The following is a 24153-nucleotide window of genomic DNA, read 5'->3' on the forward strand; positions in this document are numbered from 1 at the left end:
CTAATATCAAATTTAGGAAGAATTACATAAAATTACATGAAATGCAAAACATTACAGCGCCAAAGGATGGCTGTGAAAAGACAGTGTCTTTAGATAAGCATTCATCTTTGTAGTGATCTATTCAGATATCATAATAACCTCGGTCATCTCTGAGGCAGAGCCCTGGGACGAGACTGGAAGCTGGAGAGGTGCTGGGTGGAGTTTCAATACTTCCCAAGCAGTGAGGAGCACATTGAAGGGTTGCATTTGCTTCCTATAACACTGACATGGCAGAGGAGGCCGAAGACCGCACTCCCCACCCCCACGCACAGGTAAGGTCCACCTGTACCCTAGAGCCAGGGAGGTGCCACAGTTCGATGAAAACTCTGCCGGTCCTAGACCGGGGCAGGCCCTGTGGACTCCACGCTGAGGCCACCACAGGTGAAGTCCGTACCCCCACCCACAGGTGAAGTCCACCTGTACCCCAGGGACATGCTACGATGTAATGAAAGCCTTGCCTGCCTCAGGCTGGGGCAGGCCTGTGGACTCCGTCACTCTAAGGCCACCACAGGTCACAGCCACAGAAGCTTCTGAGGTTTATCTCATTAACCTAAAATAAATAATTAAGTCATGGGAGAGCGAAGGTCATACACGTCTCCCACAGATCATTAACCAATCTTTAGAGAAGGAAACGGGCTGAGTCGAGTCTGCTCTGCTGACGTCGGCCCTCCACCGTCTCTGTGAGGTTCTAGGAGTGTCGTGGCTGAGAGGCCATCGCCCTGGCGGACATGAGGCCTCTGTGGAGGGCAGGGTCGATCCAGGGATTCTTGTTTCACTTCCATAATGTGGCATATGAAGTGTTAACTTGTGGCTCCCTCCACCAACTGCATTAGAGTGGCTTTGAGCTCATATTGACACTGTGTGACTCATTGTTCTCTACCTTTCCAGGAGAGCTCAGGTGGGAAACCCACAGAATCTGCGATATTAGGGTATGAGGGAGGGTCAGTTTAATAGTATTGTGTTTATGCTGCTTCGGCCCTTCTCACAAACTCCTCCAAGTGTCTCCAACATCACCATTGGCTAGCCCTCATGTACATCAAAGAACAAAACCTGCTATCGTCTACGTCATAGCACACTCCAGCTGTATACACATCATAGCACTGTTGCATCTACATCAAAGTTCACTCACCGCTACGTATATAGACCAGACCTCACTAACATCCAAACCTATCTCACTCCGAGCTATGTATGTACCTCATATCTCACTCTAACCCATGTCCTATCTCACTCCAAGCTAAGTATGTACCTCATACCTCAATCTCGTCCAGGTTCTAACTCGCTCCTAGCTGCCCATCGAGTCATCGCTCGCTCCTAGATCTAATCCTTGTCACAGCTCGCTCCCAGGATTGATCTATGCCACCACTCGCTCCCTGGTGTGATCTATGTCACTGTTCACTCCCAGGTTTGATCTATGTCACCGCTCGCTCCCTGATCTGATCTATGTTACCACTCGCTCCCTAGTCTGATCTATGTCACCTCTCGCTCCCTGGTCTGATCTATGACACCTCTCGCTCTCAGGTCTGATCTATTTCACCTCTCGCTCTCAGGTCTGATCTAATTCATCGCTCTCTCCCTGGTCTGATCTATGGCACAGCTCGCTCCAAGTGTCTGATCTATGTCACCGCTCGCTCCCAGGTGTGATCAATGTCACCGCTCGCTCCCAGGTGTGATCAATGTCACCGCTCGCTCCCAGGTGTGATCAATGTCACCACTTGCTCCCAGGTGTGATGTATGTTACTGTTCTCTCACAGGTCTGATCTTCGCCACCGCTCGCTTCCAGGTCTGATCTATATCACTACACGTTCCCGGATCTAATCTATGTCACCGCTCACTCCCTAGCCAGATCTATGTCACCGCTCGCTCCTAGGTCTGATCTATATCACCTCTCGCTCCCAGGTCTTATCTCCATCACCGCTCACTCCGAGGTTTGATCTATATCACTGCTCGCTCCCAGGTTTGATCAATGTCACTGCTCGCTCCTAGGTCTGTTTTATGTCAGTGCTCACTCCCAGTTCTGGTCTATGTCACCTCTCACTCCCAACTGCCCTTCAAGTCATCGCTCGTTCTGAGGTCTGATCTTTGTCACCTCTCGTTCCCAGCTAGCCTCATCTCAAAAGTCAGATATTCTCTCTACAGTGTAGTTATCACTTATTCCCAGTTCTTTATCTTCTTGGTTCTATTCCGGTCTTCTGAACATTGTTAAAGGGTGGCACAAGGAAGGGAACAAAGCCTGACCTTGGTTGAGTGGGAACAGTGCCTTCCTGATACCCATTATCAAGAAGTTCTCACTGTTGTTAAATGAATGCACAAAGGAAGGTCTTAGATTGGTCTTTGAGTCTGAATCTAGAATCCAGTGAATGAGTCTTTAAAAATGGAGTAAAAAATACAGGCGCCCATGGACAGGTCAAGTGCAGCATACTACACAGCTGAGCCTCAAAGTTATTGGTCTACACAGCAGTACACACCTAGGGCTTATTTACAACGCCCCTGTGCCACCGAACACAAAAAGACCATGACTGACGCCATGGTCACCAGCAGACTCGACTACGGCAACGCACTCTACACCGGAATAAATAAAAACCTCACCCGCAAGCTACAGAACATCCGGAACGCCGCCGCAAGACTGGTCCTCGACCTGCCAAGACACTGCCACATCTCCCAGCACTTGCGCACACTCCACTGGCTCCCCATCGAAGCTAGAGTCACCTTCAAGATGCTCACTCACGCACACAGGGCCCTCCACGGCACCAGACCAGCATACTTGAACAGCCGGCTCAAATTTCACGCACCCCTAAGGACCCTACGATCAGCCCAGCTCTCCTACGCTGTGGTCCCCAGCACCAGAAAGACCAGATCGGGAGGCAGCTCCTTCTCCTTCCTCGTGGCTCGAGCCTGGAACGCCCTTCCGCTCCACCTCAGACAGACAACATCGCTTCCATCTTCGCAAGAAACCTCAAAACCTGGCTCTTCGACAGATACCCCATTTGATGGACTGGAGCCTGCTAACTTCCCCCACCCCCACTCCCCAGCACCTTGAGACCCTTACGGGTGAGTAGTCACGCTTAACAAATGCCCGATTGATTGTTTACTTGCCATCGCCATGTCACTTTTTCCCATATAAAACGTGACGCACCATCGGAGCCAGGGGCTTGTAAATAAGCCCGCTAGAGTCTTTCAACAGCTCTCCCCCACAAGTCTTGGGTAGCACACGTCTGTGTCTGAATTACACAGGACCAGCTGTGAGAGAATACAATATACAGCAACAGGCAGCAGGTTTGAGATAAATTGCTGTCCTGTGGTAGTCAGACCCCCCTTAGTCTTCCATAATCCTTGCAGGGGGCTTCCCACTACCTTACATTCAATGGCATTGTCACTTTTGTGCACTACAATTCCCTCAAGCGGAACCACTGCAACCTCTTCTGCTTTGATTTCATGATTTCATGACCATTCAGCTGCAATGCAAGACCTGATGACCCTCAGATTTTCATAATAATATTCGACAAATTTGTTACATTTTGCAGAACTAACAGAAAGCACTATCAGAAACCTTGTTGGATCTCCCACCTCCCGCTAGTCTAGTCCCCCTCTTGGGTAGCCTGTAAGCTAGCATTGCTCCTAGGGAACTGCAGCGTACAGCATCCGGCACAGCTGCGGCACAACAAGGACACGCGCACACTCTGAGATGCTGAGCTCCCGTCCCATCCCAGTCATAAAACAGTAATACTTGAGGTTGCACTTTTTAACCTCCTTTAGCACTAGAAATGATGGTAGTATGCATTAGGATTGTCAATACGGAAAGAAGTTACCTTTCCACACAATCAAAGCGAGGGCGGCACACTGACCGCGTGGGTGCCAGGATGTAATCTCCTAATCTATAAATGTATCATGAATGTCACATCCAGCTTCACTCACCCTGATTTCTAGAGTCCAATAGTTTCCGTCATGTCCACACTGAGAGGTGCAGAGGCACTAAAAACCCTTTCCATGTCCCCCAACGTCCCCCAACACATTCCATCTCTAGGTCTAATCTCCTTTCCACTCCAGGTGCAGGATTTTTATAATTGTGTCATGATCAGACCTTCCATTGCAGCATAATTGGTTTCATATGTTGATTCTTGTATATAAGGAAATGACATCCAATCAAAAATAGAAATTATCCGGATACAAACAAAAAATAATGAACAAATAGGGGGTTGATAGCATTGCATAGGCCATGGAGACATCTGAAGCCAAACACCACGGTGTAAGGGAGTAGGAAGCATTACCAGTACAGTGTACGCACAGATTGTACCCCGGTAGAGCACGTGGCCACAGAGCGTTAATGGCACCCATTCAAACGCGACCAATTATAAACATGGACCACCATGGTTCACCCATGAATACATAATGAGGGCTCTGAATATATTATGAGGGTTCTGAATATATAATGAGGGTTCTGGATTCATAATGAAGGTTCTTTTTCTAGTGTACACTGGGCTCATATTTTCCCTATTCAAGGTCCTGCGTGGTGTAAAGATGATTATCCGTGGTGGTCATGGTCTTCTCTGCTTGGAAACATCAAAGCTTCTGAGGCTGGAGTTACTAGAGGTTAGCGGGGGATGAGGTGTGGGGCCCACTACTGGCCCCACCTCCTTGTCTTCGGCTTCACAGCTGTCTTCCGATAGTGAGTGCAGCAATGAAGGCGACATTGCTCAAGGCACATAGTACAGTGAAATGGGGTGCACACAATGCGAGAAAGCAAATAGAAATCGAGAAGAGTGACTTCCACTGATGGTCTTAGCAAAATAAAATACTCATTAAAGTATTCAGTCCCTTGGATTCCGCATCTTAGATCCCATCAGCCCGGCTGTGAACATGAATCAGACATCTTGATAGAACAGATGCATGTGATTGGTCACAAGACATTGTTGGAGCGTCTCCTGCAGCCTCATTACCGCCTGACTTCAGAATAGACAGTGTTTTCGGGGGCTATCGGCTTCTCTGTAGTTCCTCTTTTGGGCACAAAATTGACCGAACTGTACTGAATCTCTGCAGCAGTCTATAGAGAGAAGAGAGGACACGTGTGAATTCACTGCTTCCACTACATTCAGCTCTCAGGCATTGATGATAGAGAGTTTTCATAATCAAATGATTTGAATACATAACAATTTTAACATGCAACTCACAAATGTATGTAATGTGCGTTATCCAGGTTTATCAGACTGCGGTTAACATACGCCGTTAGGCTGCCATATTTTTTTTTCGGTGTATTTTCTTCGTTTTCTTTCTGTCATTTGAAAAGGTTTTATCTTACTAGATGTAGGTTCAGCATTGCTCATCTATTGGTTTCCTATCCCAGCAAAGTATATTGCGACTCTCTCCTTGACCCATGATTGTCCGTGTGTCTGTAACTCTAACGATTGCCTTTACTTAGAGAGCCGCAATGGGCGCTCGTTTTAAACTTGAAGCCGCCTGAAGTCGTTGCCTCTTCTATCAGTTCCCACCCTAACTGGGGGTAACTCAGGACAAATTCCAGTTGTGGACACACAAGGACATTTACAGGTGACTGTTCTTCAGCCCTTTCGGTGCTTGGGGCTCCAAGGAAAGGATTGTTAACATGGGCTGATTTACCAATTGGAAAAGGTCTAAGATGCTGACCTCTTTAATCCTGGAAGAATTATGAGCCTTAAAGAAGTCATCTAAACGACGAAACACGTGTCGTCTCTGACATATCGTCTTCTGACCTGCGTGAGAACAGACTGTGGATCCTTGATTCATATCATTAGACCTTGGTTCAGTGACTCATGTAAGAAGTGTTAGATACAAATGTTTGAAAAAGTTTAAAATTTGATCTGGGACAGGGTCGGATCATAATCATTACCTTTGTGGTGCTCTGGATTGCCTAATCATTTATGTATATGTGTAAGTTTTGTATGCATATATTATCTACTCTATCTGGGTCGCATAGTGTGAGTCCATGTGAGCAGACTGTACTCGTTCATACAAATTATAGTAATCCTGGACCACTGCCATCAAATTTGTTTCTATTGTCACCTCAGAATATGCTGCATTTTTATTTCCTGTAAGTTATACTCTGAATCACGAAAATAATTAATGATTCCAATATTAAGGGTTTTGAATATTAGAAAATGCATGCTGGTTTTGGATTATCTCCAGCTTCTCAAAACAGAATATATATGTCTAATGATATATAAATTCATTTCTATTGCAGTTCAATTAAGGAATCTAGCAGGGAGATGATTTTTTATAATATATCATAAAGCATTTAATGTTAATAGCTTTATAAAGCTTGCATAACGTCGCTCAGATGTCAGATGCATAGTTTTTGGCAACATGACATTTTGCAAGGATGCACATTCAGGTCGCACATTGGCACTTTATCTTCAGTTTTTAATAATTTTTAATGTGATTTACTCTGCATATATGGACTGCTTTATTTGGCCCTCATTTGCTACTTTATGTAGTTTTAACACAATTTACATGAATTTAAATCCTTCACAAATGATTGAGCTCTATAATCCTATGCTGCTATGATGATCTTGCCCATCCTGAATGCCTATAATCATTTTTAGATTTTTTTATATGGCTAGCACATAGCTAGTCTTAAATATGTAATGCATTTTTTATTCCTGTTTTGATTTTATTTCATGTATTTGTGTACAACTTTTATGGTTGCATAAACCGAATAAAGAATATTTGACTGACTGACTGTTTACATTCCAGAGGAAAAGCGGCACCAGCAACTTCGAAGATTGTATGATTTGTTTCTTCTTTTCCACTTAAATGTTTATTTTATGCGCTCTCTGTAGTATGTGTTAATGAGCCCCTGAAGAGAGTGTGTTGAGCCAAATGTATCTCATTATGTTGCAGATAACTGGAGTCTGCAGGACATATAGAAAGCCGGCATTTTGTAACTAATGCAAATGTTTTATCTTTCTGTTGCTGAAACCACATAGGCTCCCCTCCTGGAAGTCATGTGTATTTGTAGCAAAATGTTACAAAAAACTGATTTAAACTCCTGCAGTGTAGACACAAGATCAGATTCCTTTGATCCTTGCCAGAAGAAGCTTTGCCTGTCTCTTAAAGGGATTTAATTATCTTTCATATTGCTTATGATGCCCTTTTATTCTTGTAAGAGGAAGTTTAACCTGTCTTTCAAAGGCTTCCATGCTGACAACTCGTTTCTGATTTGTTACCCGTTCCCTGACCTTCTGCTAGCTTAGCAGGGCAGTGCATTCTCTTCATGGAAAAGTGTTTTTTCTCTGCTTTATTTGAGACAACTTTATAACTGTTAGTCTTTGCATTTATGATTTTGCATTGCTTTGAAATATATTGACTAATGCATTTATGTACTAGTCAGTGAATTTCAGCTAATTTGATGATTTGAATTTGCAACTTTGCTAATCTTTTAATAATCCTTCATAGTTTGCAAATCTAATACTCTCTGTCCTTTATGTGGAGCCTAACATGGATCACGTTATTGCACTGTATTGATTGTGATGAGTATCGTCGCTCGGAACTAAAGATTAATCGGAGAGCTCATTGCATACTGAAGTTTACACCAAGATTACACAGTGCAAAGCCTTTGTCACTGACCACAAGAGAAAAGCACGGCGTGAGCTGGGGAATGAGTAGGGCAGATGAGAAACTGCCATTGAATCAGTGTAAGAGTGAGCGTGAAAGGGTGGGCGTGATACAGTGAACAACTGAGTTTGACTGTGTGTAAAGTGGTGGGGGAAGTTTTGTCTAAGGTGAGAGAACCATGCAATAGTTCACAAATGTGTCTTACCCCATTGGCAGACGCTTCATCTGAAAAGAAAGATGAACAAGAATTTACCAATAAATAGTTACTTGGACACAAAATATACATATTTTCATATAGCATACCATTTGTGAGTGGCATTTAAAGGATGTGACATTTCAGACCTAAACTTGGATCACTACAGAGAGTAAAGATATGATGAAAATAATATTTGATAAGTAAAAGTGACATACGTGAATGCCGAAAGCAGAGGTGGGACTGGGACATAATTCTGCAGAACTCTGAAGTCACACTTGTCCACAAATAAAATCTCGGCCTACTGGCGTATCGTCATAGGAGTACAAAATGGTATCTTATAGCTGTTTCCTTCACTCAAACACAAGGTCCTATTCGGGGACTCATCTCATATGTTGCTACCTCCCGCCAACCCTCCCCCTTGTCCCTAGCCTCTTCCAGTCTCCTCCACCAAAGCCAGTCCAACCCACAAGCCAGGAGCTCAGCGTCCATGTATCCGTCACCTTAGAGTAGCGGGGAGCCGTATCATGATCAGCCGAGAGCCTGTTTTGCTGCACTCAAGGTGTCTAAAGTTTAGATAACTCAGAAGTCCTCCAAATTAATGCCTGAACTTTAAACCGATAAAGTCAGAAGTAGCGAGCAGAGATTGCATCTTTGTCCCAGACATGCTGTCTAAACTCATTGCATTAAGGAGAAATGTTGAGTTATGCGAGTGAATTTTAGACACTCATCACGCAAACCCAAAAATAATAACAAGCGCTCAACTTATTTCTATACAGCCGCAGGTTCATAAAGAGGTCGCGTAGCTGCACACAGTCTACAAACATGCGTGCTCCGGCCATCTCGGGTCCCCTAAACGCTATCCTATGGCTGAAAGCTGATTAGAACTTGGGGCCCCTTGGTATACATGGTTTGGTAAATCTCTTTGTCTCAATGTCTAACAAGGTCCTAGCTGCACTGTCCAAACTCCGTCATTTATGGGCGTGGAGGGTCTTCAGCGTTTGGGTGGAGAAGGAAGATGGAGGCTGATCTCACTCTGCCCCTGTAAGATCACTCCACCTCCTACACCGGTGGGGACAATCGGAGTCAGAGGAGGAGCCGTGCAGGAATAGTACCAAATCTGTCAGCCCACTGTGTTTATGGACAAGTTACCTGCAATAGCTTTGCAAGGACATTATTGACTAATTCAAATGAGGAAGACATGCCACCCTGTCACCTAGTTACATAATCAGGTGATAACTCAGCTGCAGTAGGCCCTCGCACCCCCTGGGCGCCGCTGCAGTATTAATATCTACTGCCCTGATTTGCTCCATCTCATATATTCGTCTTGTAGAGTGGCGAGAATCTCGGGATCAGAAAAAATGTTTTGTTCTATATAAATGCCCAGTTTCATGTAGCCCACTGACAGAATGCACTGGCTGTGCCTGAAAATGGAGATATGTTGGTTGTTGCGCTGCACTACATACTTCCAGATTATTTTTCCATTATTCATGACAACCTGCAATCCACGAATGTACGCCAGCTCCAGGAAGTACATTTTGACTCTTGAGGCCGTGGTACCAAAAAGTTTCCTGAGTTCAACAACATCCTGCTTGTATCCATAGAGGCCATGGGGCATACTTGCTAGGGTTTTGCATCAGTGTTGCGTCACTTTCATGGCTCAACCCCAATACAAAATCCATTTAGGCATTTACTAAGCCATGCAAAGCCACCTTGTGTTACCTTCCGTTGGGAAGGTGTTCCATGGGTGAAGCATGGGCGTTCTCATGCATACACCCATTTATTTTGGCACATTCTCAGATGAGCTTCCCTTAAGCTGGCATAATGCAAATAAATATGTTTATTTCTCCTCATTGTTTCATTTTTATACATGTTCTGCATTCATAGCTATGTGACAATAGGTGCGGTCTTAGATAATCACCTTACCATGTAAGTCCAGTGAAACACGCTTAGCTGTAGTTTGTGTCAGCAACCGGTAGACTAAAAAGGATAATGCACCCCATAAGCTCAGGAGCACATGAGCTCGCTTGAAAAAATTCAAAACGCCACCTTGAAGGTTGTGTTAAACTATGAAAGCACAAGCAATGGGGCACCTATGGCCCTATGATCAGCAGACCCCTCGAAACCCAAGATCATCTGTGGCATCCCTCAAGATCCATCCCTCAGTCCCACACTCTTCAACACCAACATGAGCCCCCTCGCAGACATCGCACGCCAGCACAACCTCAACATCATCTCCTACGCCGACGACACCCAGCTGATCCTCTCCCTCACCAACGACCCCGCCACCGCCAGAGCCAACCTTCATGAAGGGATGAAAGAGGTAGCCGAATGGATGAAGAACAGCCGCCTGAAACTGAACTCGGACAAAACGGAAGTCCTCATCCTGGGATCCTCACCCGCCGCTTGGGACGACTCCTGGTGGCCCCCCGCCCTAGGCAGCGCACCCAAACCAACAGACCACGCACGCAACCTGGGCTTCATCCTGGACTCCTCCCTCTCCATGTCCAGACAAGTCAACGCCGTCTCCTCGTCGTGCTTCAACATCCTGCGCATGCTACGTAAGATCTTCCGGTGGATCCCCACCGAGACCAGGAAGACGGTCACCCAGGCCCTCGTCACCAGCCGTCTGGACTACGACACCTCCCTCTACGCCGGAACCACCGCCAAACTCCAGAAGAGACTCCAGTGGATCCAGAACGCCTCAGCACGACTCATCCTGGACATCCCCCGTCGCAGCCACATCTCCGGACACCTGAGAGACCTGCACTGGCTCCCGGTCAACAAGAGAATCACCTTCCGTCTCCTCACCCACGCACACAAAGCCCTACACAACCAAGGCCCACGATACCTCAACAGCCGCCTCAACTTCTACGCTCCCAAACGCCAGCTTTGATCGACCAGCCACGCCCTCGCCGCCGTCCCCCGCATCCGAAGAGCCACCACAGGGGGACGGTCCTTCTCCTACCTCGCCGCCAAGACATGGAACTCCCTCCCCACCCACCTCCGCCTGACCCAGGACCACTTCACCTTCAGGAAGCAACTCAAGACCTGGCTGTTCGAGCAGTAGCGGACCCCCCTCCACCAGTGCCTTGAGACCCTCTGGGTGAGTAGTGCGCTTTATAAATGCGATGATTGATTGATTGATTGAACATGATCCCCTGCGGCCAACATCATCCGAATACATGGACTGAACATCATATCCTACGCAGACGATACCCAACTCATCCTCTCACTATCAAAAGACCCCTCCACCGCTAGGACCAACTTCCACAGGTGTATGAGGAACATCACTGACTGAATGAAAGACAACTGCCTGAAACTCAACACTGACAAAACTAAGGTGCTGATCTTATGGAACAACTCCTCCCCTTGGAAAGAGTCCTGGTGGCTGTCCAAACTAGAAACCTGATCTACTCTGAATGACCACGCCCGCAACCTGGGCATCATCCTTGACAACAAACTCACCATGAATAGCCAGATCAATGCAGTCTCCTCAGCCTGCTTCCTCACTCTTCATATACTCAGGAAAACCTTCAAATGGCTCCCTGTCAACACCACACAAACAGTCACCCATGCCCTAGTCACCAGTCAGCTGGACAATGGCAACACATTCATTGGAATCGCCAATTACTTCCTGAAGAGACTGCAGATCATTCAGAACGCAGTGGCCAGGCTCATTCTTGACCTCCCCAAACAGACCCACATCACTCCCCACCTCAAGAAGCTTCACTGGCTCCCCATCCAAAAGAGATGCTAATTAAAGATGCTCCTTCATGCCTACAAAGCCCTCTATGATCAAGGACCAGCATACATCAACCAACGCATGAACTTCCATCAACCCTCCAGACATCTGTGCTCCACCTCCCTCTCCCTCATGGATATCCCCACATCCACCGAACAGACAGTGGAGTATGCTCCTTCTCCTACTTCACTGCCAAGTTCTGGAGACGGCCTCCCTTTCACCTCTGGACTTCACCATCTCTCTAAAAGTTCAGGAAAGGAATCAATACCTGGCTGTTCAACTGATCTACTCGCATCGCAGCCCTCAGAGGCTGGATACCCTCGCGGGTGACAAGCCACGCTTTATAAATCCTTTTGATTGATTGATCAACGGTGCTGGCTGGCTGGCAGGCAGCTACAGATAGCACAGGTAAGATGGTGGAATGGCATGCCATTGGAATTAAGGACTGTCTCAAGCCTAAAGAGTGTCAGAAAAACTTACAACTTTTCTGCTCTAGAGAGATCTGAGATTGGAAACTCTACCAGAGCCTGAATACTTCTGGGTTTAGGCACCTTATGAATGGACTTGACTCAGACTATCAGCTTCTGTGTAAACATTGGCTCCTCCTTTCTCTGGCAATGGAAACCAGTTGTGCTTGTCTTTGTGAGGGTGTGAATGAGGTATAAAAAGGATGGCTGAACAAACATGTTACATTACCTGCTGATGCAAGCAACAAGTGATGTAAGAGGCTTGGAGCCTGAGGGAGGAGGATACCCAAGGCTTCTAGCGTCTCATAGAGACTTCTTTGCACTAAATGAGGATCAAGAAATACATTCACTTTTTGTACAGCAAACATGTATGCTGGCCAAAGAGGGTGAAACAGTGTGGAGTGGGTCAGGGGCGAGTGGGTCAGGGGAAGAAGGCTGTCCGGGCACAATCAAAAGGGACAAGTCTATATTTCATCTCTCCTAGTACAATTTGCCCCTTTGGATTGTGACTGTCATGACTCTTAGGGAGTTTCATGAAAATACCTACACGGACAACTGATGGCTGCAATGTCTATGCTTAGAGAAGCTATGGATGCACCGTCCTTGGTTGAGAAGGCGAGTGTTGGACTACGGGGAACTACAGAGCTCAGCATTCGCTCCAGCAAAAGAGCAGACAACAGTCTTCAAACATTGACCTCTACACCCATGAAGTCCAACTACCCAACAAACACATCACCCATCCAACCATGCACTCGTTCATGCTGTAGTGTAATGCACATCTGACAATGCACTTTGATGCCTCTACAAAGGTTTGAAGTGCTATACAAATGTCATTACAGTTACTTCTGTTCTGCTGACAATGAAGACACTTGGACACTAACCTGCCATGGAAAGAGTGTCCTGAAGTTAGAGCAAAAGCTCTAAATATAGCTTTGTATGGCTAGATTTGGGACATGATTTACATCTCGGCAGACTGGTTACTCAGTCACAACGATGACGGATAACCCGTCCGCCGAAATATAAATACCATAGGATATAATGGGATTTATATTAAGGTGAACGGGATACCCACCACCATTGTGGACCATCCGCCGAGATCTAAATCAGGTCCTTTGTTTCATGTATCAGACCCGAAAGAGAAAAGCTGCAGCAGAAGGACTGTCCTTTCTAAAAGCATTTCTGTTCTCTTGGAGCTCCCTGTGCAGAAACTGAAAATACCCCATTTCTTTACTTCGTCCAATTTCTCTACTTACTAATTTTGGGGGTCATTTCAGTAGTATTACCTCCAGCTGCAGCCCTAAAAGAAGAGAGATGAGAAATAATCAACACATGGCACTAGTGAGACAAGATGGACGTCAGTACTAAGGGTTAGATGAAGGTGTTAGAATGTGGTGGAGAGAGGACACAGCCTTACAGAGAGCTGTGAACACTGGATCATGTGAGGAAACTCTGGCTTAAGGTTCATAGAGTGGGACAAGCAGTGCGGCCTCCCACAGAGGAAACACAACAGTATAAGTTTAACAGCTATTGAGAAAGCTATACCATTAAGAAATAAAATACCTACATAGTCCAAACAAAGTTAAGTAAAAACTCAAAAATATAATAGGACAAATATCATAAAAACAAAGTAAATTCAATTAAAAGATCAGACTTAAAGAAATAAAAAACGGACTCATATTAAAACATTCATAAAATACATTAAATGCCCTCAAACTAACAATACAAATGCAAATCTAAATAAGGTGAAAAAAGTGGGAAGTGTTTCCCAAAAACCTCCAGCAGTTCCATTGACTGTGCTACTTTGATGGAAAGTCCGGAAATGATCAGGAGTGTCTCCTCAGCTTTCAGTCATCTTTTTCCAGATGCATGGAAATTCAAAACAACTCATTAGAAGTGCCACAAGTAACCAGATCAAACAGATCCACTTCGTAAGAGGCTGGCTTAGTACACGAGGCACACTCTAAGGTGTGATGCATCTTGCACTAATCCAAGCAACCCTTTGGTACTGTGGGGAGCAGCCTTCAGGCTTAAATTGAAGCAGTGTAAAATAGCTTTTTTTACCACATTTAATCAGCAGTGTAGATTAGATGAAACAGAACCACCCAGTGTTCATAAAAATAAGTCTATTTATGACACAAACACAAGCACTACCACACTGCAATCTACTAGCTGGAGATATTAATCGAACACATGAAAATACTTCAAAGAAATCAGGGAAGTAGCACAAATATACACTGCTCTCCAGAGAGAGACCAAACCTTATACAAAGAAAGTGGAACACGAACTCTAAGGAACAATGGGACTTGGACCAAAAGACTCACAGGAGCTGGAGAAACAATGAACCAGTCGAGGTAAGTAGCCTGGAACCCCACGGAGGCTGTGTGCAGAGTGGAAACACAGCTGCATGCCCAATGAAAGTCTATGGAGAACTCACTGTTGCAGTTTTAAAGAAGTAGGACCCTTCCCAGAGGACCACGAAGAAACCCTTTGGTGATGGAAGGTTGGAGTGCAACCCCACCTATGGATGCTCCAGGAACCAGGTTACCTACACCAGGGAAGCCGGGTGATTTGGAGTGATTTGACGTCGGAACCTGCCGCAGACAACAATGGAAGACTTTAGAGAAAAAGCCTCTGGAGAAGTTTGTGAAGATGTCCGGAGGAATCTAATGGTGGATTCTTAAAGCGAAGAACCTGAAAGTAGAGGGGATAGAGTCTATGCCACTTGGAGGTTACCAGGAGGCACAGAAGCACAATGCCCACCTAAGGCAGGGAGCGTGTGAGAAGTTGCAAGGACTGTCTCGCTGCAGCTGTGGGGACCAGGCGATGCTGAGAAAGACCAGGAGCCATCTACGAGATGTCCCATGCCAGATGTCGGTGTCTAGGTGGTTGGTGTCAGGCGAAGGCACCAACAAGCATTGGTAGCTGCAAATGGTGTGGCAAGTAAAAAGATGCAAACGTTGAGACCAGCAAGGTTCAAGGGACTCACCAAGTGCAAGAGAGACAGAGCAGGCTGCGAGCATTCAGGGGAGCCCACTGAAGCAAAGGAAGACACTTAAGAGGACCCACAGGCTGAAGGCACAGGAGCCAAAAGAGTCGAAAGAGGACCTCAAGCAGTTCCACAAATATGGAGGCCCATGGTGCAGAGGATGCAGTGAGCATGTTGATCTTCCAGGGATGAGGTGCTGGAGGCTGGAGCTTCATGTAACCCTAAGATCTCTGGAGTGCAGAGCCAACAAGCCTTGGGAATGGCAAGTCAATGCAATGCACAGGGTTTGGTTCCAGCGGATCCAACCAAGGATACTGTCCTCAAAATTGCAGAGAAGGCAAGTCAGGCATCAAGAGAGCTGCAGAACCACCACCTGTGTTGCTGGGGCTGGGAAGTTAGTAGGATGACAGAAGCACTCGCTCCAGACTAAGAGTTTGTCTCAGCATCCGTCATCTGAATGAATCTGACAGGCATCAGTCAACCACCCCGTGAAATATAGCATCCTCATCATGACATTCATTGAACTTACAGTGTTTGATGAGCGTATACGGTCTCTTAAGAAATTAGACGATGGTTTCACCAACCTTCTGTCATTCTTGACTGAAAATGTATCTATTGTAACCTACATCTGGCATTAGACTGAACTTGAGCATCAAGGCTGCTTTGAACTGACAGGATGTAATTTTGTCAGCATTCAGCATTTTCTTTATGACTTCTTTTACCCCTTCACTGACCAGATTCGTAAGGTTTTTGATTATCTTCATCAAATGGCTCTATCCAGACAGTCCATACTTTGCCAATATTTTTCATTTTGGCTGTATCAAATTACCGTGGTGGTTTCAAGATGGCGGTGGCATTGTAACCGCTGATGGAACATACTGATGTGGAAAGTAGTGTTCTTTCTGACTCTTCTTGGTGATATTGTTAAAGCAACCCGTGAGGCTTGCGACGTGCTGACCTCTGGGTCATCTCTGATAATTACAGGAAATATGCAATTTTCTTGGTCTCCATTGGATAAAAGAAAACTATCATTATTCGATTGCGGCTCTCGGCTCCCTGATATTTGAAGAGCTCTGGAGTTGTTCTGAGCCCCACTCAGCAGCTTTTGTGGTGCGCCACTTCTTTTATGATTGACTGTACAAACACAACCTTGGGCACGTTCTCTGAGGCCACTCCACCCAGCTCTGTGGGTGGTGTGATGACTCTCTTTACTCAGTTATAGTAAGCAGATGACTGTTTCTTGTATTTGAATTGCTTTGCTTGTAAGCTTCTTTTTGCACTGTCTGACACCTGGTTGATCTTTGCCTCACAGCGCTTCTGTTCGCAGAATTATCTTGCAATTTGCTGCTCTTTCAAAACCTGGTTGCAACCGCCTTTAGTGTTGTCACCCCATATGATGTATAACTTTAGGTTGTATAACAGGGAGGTACCTCTCACTACGGCCTTACCAGCAGGTTATTGGCCAATGATGGTCATTGGCCAACGATGTGTAGACTTCTCAGTGAATCTTTAGTTATCATCAAATGCGTCACACTGGCTGGACTTGCGCTTTGACTCTGCAGACACCAGAGGTCTCTTCTGGACTCTGACAGAGGCAAAAGTGGCACGCACAAGCTTTTTGCTGGACCCGGGCAAACTTTGAGAGAGAACTGTCGATGTTCGCGTTACTTATCACCCATCTCTCGCCAGTTGTAGCACATTACCCAGCCTGGATACTCGCCAATGAGTATGCCAAGGATGGAGCTTAGTATAACACGTCTTTATTTGTCTGCGTGTAACCACAAACTCAACATTCTTAACCTGCATTCATTTTGCTACGCTCCAATCCTTACAATACAGTTCTACAGAGTCCATCAGAAGTCACAAGGGCTCCATCTTTGCTAACTCACATTAGACTACGCAGATTATTAAGAGTGCCATGAAACTACACCATGAATCGGCAGATATCTTCAAACTCTTTAAGAACACAAAAAATCGAACTGTTATCTCATTGTCAGAACTATATTGACCAGAGTTTTGACATTGTGATCTGCATGGCACATCCTGGTTGATAGTTTATGTTTAATTTATCCAGAATGGCTTCTAACAGGACAAGATTGTCCATGTGTTTATCAATGTATGTAAATGAATCACTTAATCAATCAATCAATCAATCAGGGGTTATAATGTGTAGCTAATGACCAGATAGAGTATCCAGACATCTGTGTTATCATAACCATCATCCTGGGTTGCAAACAGCTTTTTCAGGCACTAGTAGCACAGCACACCTTGGTGAAATCGTCTATGGTTTCTCACCTACAACATTCCCTTCCCAATGGCAAGCAATTTTTATAAGAACCTACATGGTTGTTAGATGTGTAACAATACCATTTGCGTCAGTTGGATTCACCCTTGTTGTGTCTGGGTATGTTGATTTTACCGTAAGGCTTTGATTTATCATGTCTGAGCTGTGCTTTAGTTTACACAAGATTTACATCATTAGACAGTTGATCTGTTTTTTTAAGCATCCTTAACAGAATGTTCATTACTCTTAATTGTACTGATATCTTTTATGATGCCTGGGTTCTTGTGGCACAGTAACCTTTTCTCTGCCTTGGTATATGTGGTAAGCACACCTACTTGGTCACAAATCATTTCATCACGACTGTTACACATGCACATCAATGCTAAATTGCACAAGATTGCAGCATATACCTCAATCGATTCTCCAGATGCAAGATATCTAAAGTAAATACTGTGGTGTTCCATAATAATGCCGAGGGTAGTGTCAAAATGCTCCTCCGTCTCTTTTTGCCCTCTGTATACTGATCACAGACTGCTCTTCTCAGGTTATAGGTGTCTTCCATCAGCTCCCAGGCAACAGTATAAAAGGGCTTGCTTCTGTTTACACTATGTTATGTTATGTTAATATTATTTTTATAGCGCACAGCTGCCCCAGCAAAGGGGCGTCCTGGCGCTTAGACAGGTACTATAACATAACACACAGAAGGAAAAAAAAGAAGGGGGGGGGCGGCTACTCAGAAACAGGGAACAAGAAAGTTTTAATAGCACGCCTGAAGGTGGACAGATCATTCAGAGCTCGGATGTGCACCGGGAGCGAGTTCCACAGCCCCGCAGCAAGCACCCGGTAGGAGCGGCCACCCATTCTGCTGAGTTTGAAACGGGGGCAGACTGCCAGGTGAAGAGCCTCTGATCTTAAAGATCTCGCAGGGATGTAGGGGATACGCAAGTTGGCAAGAGCCGGCGGCGAAGAAAGTTTCATGATTTTAAAGGCCAGACAGAGCGCTTTAAACTTGATCCTCTGTCTGACCGGTAACCAATGGAGGGCCGAGATGGTGCCCGAAACAACAATGTCTGGGAAGGCCAACAATGGCCCGCGCCGCGGCATTTTGAACCCTCTGAAGCCTGGATGCTTCGGCCTGGTTTACCCCTAACATCAGCGTACTTCCGTAGTCCAGCCGGGATAAAACCGAGGCTTGGACCACGAGCTGCCGGGTGGGAGGGTCGAAATATTTCAGGACCGGCCTTATGCCACGCAAGATACCGTAACAGGTGGCTGCAACCTTCTTCGTGTGGCCTGTGAAGGTGAGCGCGGGATCCAGCCAAATTCCTAAGTTTTTCACTTCGGAGGCTGGGATAGGAGTAATGCCCAGCTCTGGAGGCCACCACTGGTCTCCCCATAGCTCAACATGTTTCCCCAAGACCAACACTTCAGTTTTGGTGGCATTCAACTGTAAGCAATTGGTACGAAGCCAACTCGCTACTGCCACAAGTCCAGCTCGGAATCTGGGGGCCTCCACTTCAGGGTCTCCACTCAGTGTCACCGCCAGCTGCGTATCGTCAGCATATGAGGTCATCGTCAAACCCCACTGTTTGACGACTGCAGCTAGCGGTTTCACATAGAGGTTGAACAAGGTGGGGCTCAACGAGGAGCCCTGTGGGATCCCCAGGCCCAAGGGATGAATAGTGGATTGGCAGGGTGGTATTGCCACTTTAAAGGTTCGATCTGAAAGGAAGGATCGAAACCACTGAAGCGCGGTACCTGCTACTCCAGCTTCCTCTAGGCGCTGAATCAGTATATGGTGGGACACAGTATCGAAAGCAGCGCTCAGATCTAATAGCAGGAGCGCTGCCGTACGTCCGGAGTCAAGCACCAGGCGTAGATGCTCGATAATATGGAGCAAAGCTGTCTCGGTACTGTGTCCTGGCCGAAAGCCATTTTGGCTGGAGTCCAATATCTGATTACGGGCAAGGTGATCAGACAAGATCGAGTTAACATGGGCTTCGGTAACTTTAGCAGTCCAAGGCAAAAGAGATATGGGGCGGTAGTTCTCAGGCAACAGGGGGTCGGAATTTGCCTTTTTCAAGATTGGGGTAACTACCGCCTGCTTCCACGAGGAAGGGACCATTCCAGTTGACAACGACAGGTTGATTAAAGTGAGTATTGGAGCTCGACACAGCGGGGAAAGCGTACTGATAAGAGCTGGCTTCAGCGGATCCAGAGGAGAGCCTGATTTAACGCTGAGGCTAAGTTTGTCAAAAGCCTCAGTAGACAAATCAGGTAGGAAGGTCAAAGTCTCATACCCTAAGGAATTAGGGTCAACAGACTCTGGATCCTGCCGACACGGGTCAAACCCTCGGTATATTTTCTGCACTTTCTCCAGAAAGAAGGTTGCCAGATTCTCGCAGTGGGAGTCAGTGCAGATCTCTGCCGAAGTAGCTCTTTTATTCATAAGGTCTTTCAAGACCTTGAATATTAATTTAGAAGGATTAGTGCTGGCTTGAAATTCCTGAGCATAGAATGCAGCCCGTGTTCTGCAGATTGCCCTGTGATAGGACTTGAGTTTGGCAAAATACAAGGTTTTCAAGACGGGATCGTAAGATCTTCTCCAGTCCCTCTCCGCTTTCCGGCAAGTTTTTTTAAGCTCGGCAAGGGAATCATTATACCACGGGCTGGGTACCTTCGAATGACCTTTCGACCAGTGCATGGGTATAAGGGAGTCAAGAGCGTCTGAAATCCATGTGCAAAACAGTTGGTAACCATGATCCACATTCAGAAAAGCGCTCAGGGGTTTCTGCTCCAGTAGTCTATAAAACTCTTCAAGTTTAAGCTTGTGCCAATGTCTTTTAAAAATTAGCCTATCATGAATAGGACAGAAGACTTCCACCAGCAAATGATCCGTCCATCCCATCAACATCGGGTCAGACACCTTCACCCTCTCAAGAGTGGAAAAAAAGGGATCGAGAATATGACCTCCGGTGTGAGTGGGAAGAGTAACTAGCTGGACAAGTTGAAGAGCTTCAAGATCCGCGAGCAAGGTGTTAATGGCTGTGGAAGACCGGTTGTCAAAATGAATATTAAGGTCACCCATGATGTTGAAATTCGCACAACCGAGCGCTAAGGAGCTTACCATGTCGGCAAGAGCGGACTTGAAGACTAGGTCATTGCCAGGTGGGCGGTAGATGAGCATACCGCTGAACGTAAAATGATGGCTAAAAGCCACTTTGAAGAGGGCGCTTTCACAAGCAGGCAACCCAAGAGCTTTCCATTCAGCAGGGAAGCAGGATTTAACTGCCATGGCAATGCCACCTCCTCTCGTAGTCCGATTCAAAGTGAAGATCGTGTAATCCGATGGGAAAGTAAGATTCAGGATAGCGACATCCGAGTCCTGAAGCCAGGTTTCGGTAAGAAGAAAAAGATCAGGATCGTCTTTTTCAATGAGGTCATGTATGAACTGGTGATGTTTGACCAGTTACCTCACATTCAAACTCCATATCCGGAGGCCCTGGTCAGCGTTGATATTGCGCTTGATCGGGGTGACATCTTCCAGAGAGCGGATCCTAGTCGGGCTATCTAGCGACCAGCCCTTACAGGCGCAGACGTACGGGCCAGATAGGGGGTCCACAGGGTCACAAGAGCAGACCGCAACCCTATTCCCAATAGATAGCAAATCTGCCCGAGTGTAATTAAGCATTGGTAAGGCGTGCCGGAAGAGAGTAGCAACAAGAGAACAGAGCCCTACCACGTCTCGCGCTTCCTCGTCGCTGACGGGCGCAGACGGGCAGGACTCTGGCACGACTCCGGCTAAGCGAGGGCGCCCCACCTGCGCGTCCCGCTGCGCGGGAGAGGAGAGCTTTAAATAGGCGATCCAATCCCAGCGCGAGCGCGAGGACGCTCCAAGATGGCGCCCGTTGATGGAATTATGAGCCCAAAGCAAGATGGCGCCCACACAGGACCACCCCCGGGACCCGGACCCGCCAAAGCGGCGGTGATACAACCTTTTAAATGCGGTGAGAGGGAGGGGGGCGAAAACCAGCCAAATCCCGCTAAAAGCAGGGAAAAAGTGAAAATTAATTGACACCAAATGCATTTCAAAGCTCCTAATTCACTGCCACCTCTGCTCTCGGGGTGTTCCAGGTAACTCCAGGAATGTTGTTGGCGTTGCCATGGCATTAATCACTCAAGTGATGGTAGACAAGAAGGATAAAGTTCAGGTAAAAGTAGGACCACACCTATTTTTTTTTTTTTATGTTGAGCACAGGAAATAATGGGAAAGTCCACATGATATAGTGACAACAATGCCTGAGGAATCAAAGTGGAGATGCAATGCACAGGCCAATCCCCAAGCATGGGTGGCAGTACAAAGGTGACTCTAATATATAGTGACCAACTTTACCCAGCCGAAGATAAAACACCGGACTTCCAGGACGTGATTACTGACTGTAAATAGGCTTAAGCTCTCCAAGGGGATCCATCCAACATAGGTCCATCCTCAGATAGGACACAGCACAGACAGATGAACTAGGCGGTGTCTGGGGTAGGGATGAATGAGACTCCGCCTGGGGGTGTGGCCACAAGACATATACAGGGCGTGGTTGGGGAAGTTTGTGGAGTCAATGCAGGGCCCACACCAGATGCTGGAGGGGAGTATGGGTAGACCAGCACATAAGCTGGCAAGACGCGGGTCAAGGAAGCAGAAGACCAACAGCAAAGTGGCATGATGAAATCCCATCATTATCATCAAATGAGGCCTCTAATAGCGACAGGAGCCTCGGGTAAGAAGCACAAAATATACTGCACTTAACTGGATCGCATAGTCATACAGAACTCCAGACATCCATTTTCACCCACCATTCCCCAACATTCTAAAGGCAAGGCGAAGGGTTCTCTGCACTTACATACACAAGGACAAGGAAAGGGGCAGAAAGAGGGAAAGACAATAACGGACCTCACATGGAACGGGGTAAAGATATATATATATGTAAATGTATTTGAGCTTATATAGCGCACAGCTACCCGCAGTGGGTTTCCCGGCGCTTGCTTAGGGAACCCGTCCTGGTATTCCCCTGTGAGATAACCCCGGCAGGGTATCCACAAGGTGAAAGCCAGGCATCCCGCCGCGAGGGGCCGTTGTGGAGATTAAGCAAGCTATTGCCCAGAGTCGCAGAGTGTGAACCCGTGAGTCGAGAAGGCACCGGAGCGAGAATTATCGAGACCGTGGAATTTTTAGCCCAAGACCTGCCGAGACCTGCCGAGGAATTGAACCCTGGTCCAGGGCCGATCTCAGCTTCCGGGTCTGCCGCCTCTAACCCCTGAGCCACACTTCTCCACATTCTCCATATATATACAACATTCTCCTAGCAACATTATACCCTGAAATAAGGGTAATCAGCTTTGGGAAAAATACAAAATGGAACATGTGGGGATAATGTCCTGATCACACTTTCCGGATTCAAGACATCAAATCATTCAATCATGGAGCAAGCGTTGAATCTCTCCCTTCACTACACTTAAGTTCCTGAGCTCTAGACAAAGATCAAATAGGCAATTAAACACATCCCTTATTTGGACAAAGATCAGTAGATCAACGTAAACCTTGACATAGGTGAATATCACAGTGTTGTTTATGATTACCTCCTAAAACCTTGCCGTGGATAACCCTTGGTGTGGAAGTACTGACGTTTTCAAAATTAACAGGTTATCACTTGTATTATGTATGTTTGAGTCTTTCCCCATCAATAATGTTAGGATAACACTACACCAGTTACAGGGGATGTCTTAGAAATTGATACGGGGTTGATGAAAACAAGAGATCCATATTAAATTCTATGAAAGTCCTAAATGTTGGCGTGGTTTAGACCTCCCAAACTTTGCTCAATAATAATATAAAGTGTCATACTTTCAACTTGTGGTGAAAAGGTCATAAAGAATGATCTCAAAGTAGGAACATATATGTTTAGGTGACAGTGGGAACAAAAACATGGGATCTGATCTGGATATTGATGCATTTAAGACCAAACAAAACATATCTGTCAACTGATACCAAGACACTACTCTGTATATAGGATAGCTCAGCAAACAAAGGCATTAACTCACACAAACTGTCTCAATAACACAATAACAGACTGTCCAAACTAAGCCCTGTTAAACCAGACGGCTTTACTTCCACTTTTAGTTGCCTCCTTCCTGTCCAGCCTGAAGAGAAGTCACTTGACATCATCCTAGTCAGTAAACACAGTCTTTCACCTCACAGTAGGGCTACAACTAAATTATAGTTCGTAGATATAACCAAGAAGCACCTGGCTTCTCTTGAGGCAAGAGCTTCATGCAATTCACAGATGGCCTTCAAAGAGCAAACAAAATCAATTTCACCTATTTTCATCAAGCTCGGATGAGAGCCAATACAAAGAGCAAGCCTCTTTAGATTAGCCTGTGCCACCTACAGACTTCTCCACACTGGAACTCTCAACTATGGTGCCTGTAGGCTGAAGGCCTTGGGTGGTCAACACTCTTGGCCATCCATCTTGGCTACTTCTGACACAGTCGTGCTGGAAACCAGAGCAAGCTTTCTTGGGAAGTTCACCCATGGTCTGGAGCTCCATCCAAACAGCAATCAGAAAGTTACCATTATACGAAACCTTCTCGAAAGAACAACATCAACCGTAATGTTTTGTCATTTTTTCATACTATAGGCTCTCCCTATAAAAGTTTGTACATGCCTGAAATCTAGACTTTAATCACACAAAAACACAATAAAAAAATTAACAAATTTAACCAATTAGAATATTCTAGCAAGCACCACAAGGAAACCTATACCTAAATGTCTCATTCTTCTACAAGCATTGGGTCCGACTCACA

At 46.0% G+C, this 24153-nt stretch overlaps 1 protein-coding gene across 1 annotated transcript in view; it reads right to left on the reverse strand.

Moving 5' to 3' along the window:
• Positions 1-2966: 2966 nt before the first annotated feature.
• Positions 2967-24153, reverse strand: part of LOC147706596 (cell adhesion molecule CEACAM5-like) — a 243221-nt gene continuing 222034 nt past the window's right edge. Inside the window, exons 10-12 of the mRNA XM_086933087.1 lie at positions 13282-13325; positions 7829-7848; positions 2967-5077 (exon numbers count right to left, since the gene is read on the reverse strand). Of these exons, the coding sequence (XP_086789213.1) occupies positions 4970-5077; positions 7829-7848; positions 13282-13325 (172 nt within the window). The 3' untranslated portion in view covers positions 2967-4969. The remainder of the gene's footprint in view (positions 5078-7828; positions 7849-13281; positions 13326-24153) is intronic.

Source organism: Lissotriton vulgaris, chromosome 7 (genome assembly GCF_964263255.1).
Source record: "Lissotriton vulgaris chromosome 7, aLisVul1.2, whole genome shotgun sequence".
In the NCBI taxonomy this organism is placed as follows: domain Eukaryota; kingdom Metazoa; phylum Chordata; class Amphibia; order Caudata; family Salamandridae; genus Lissotriton; species Lissotriton vulgaris.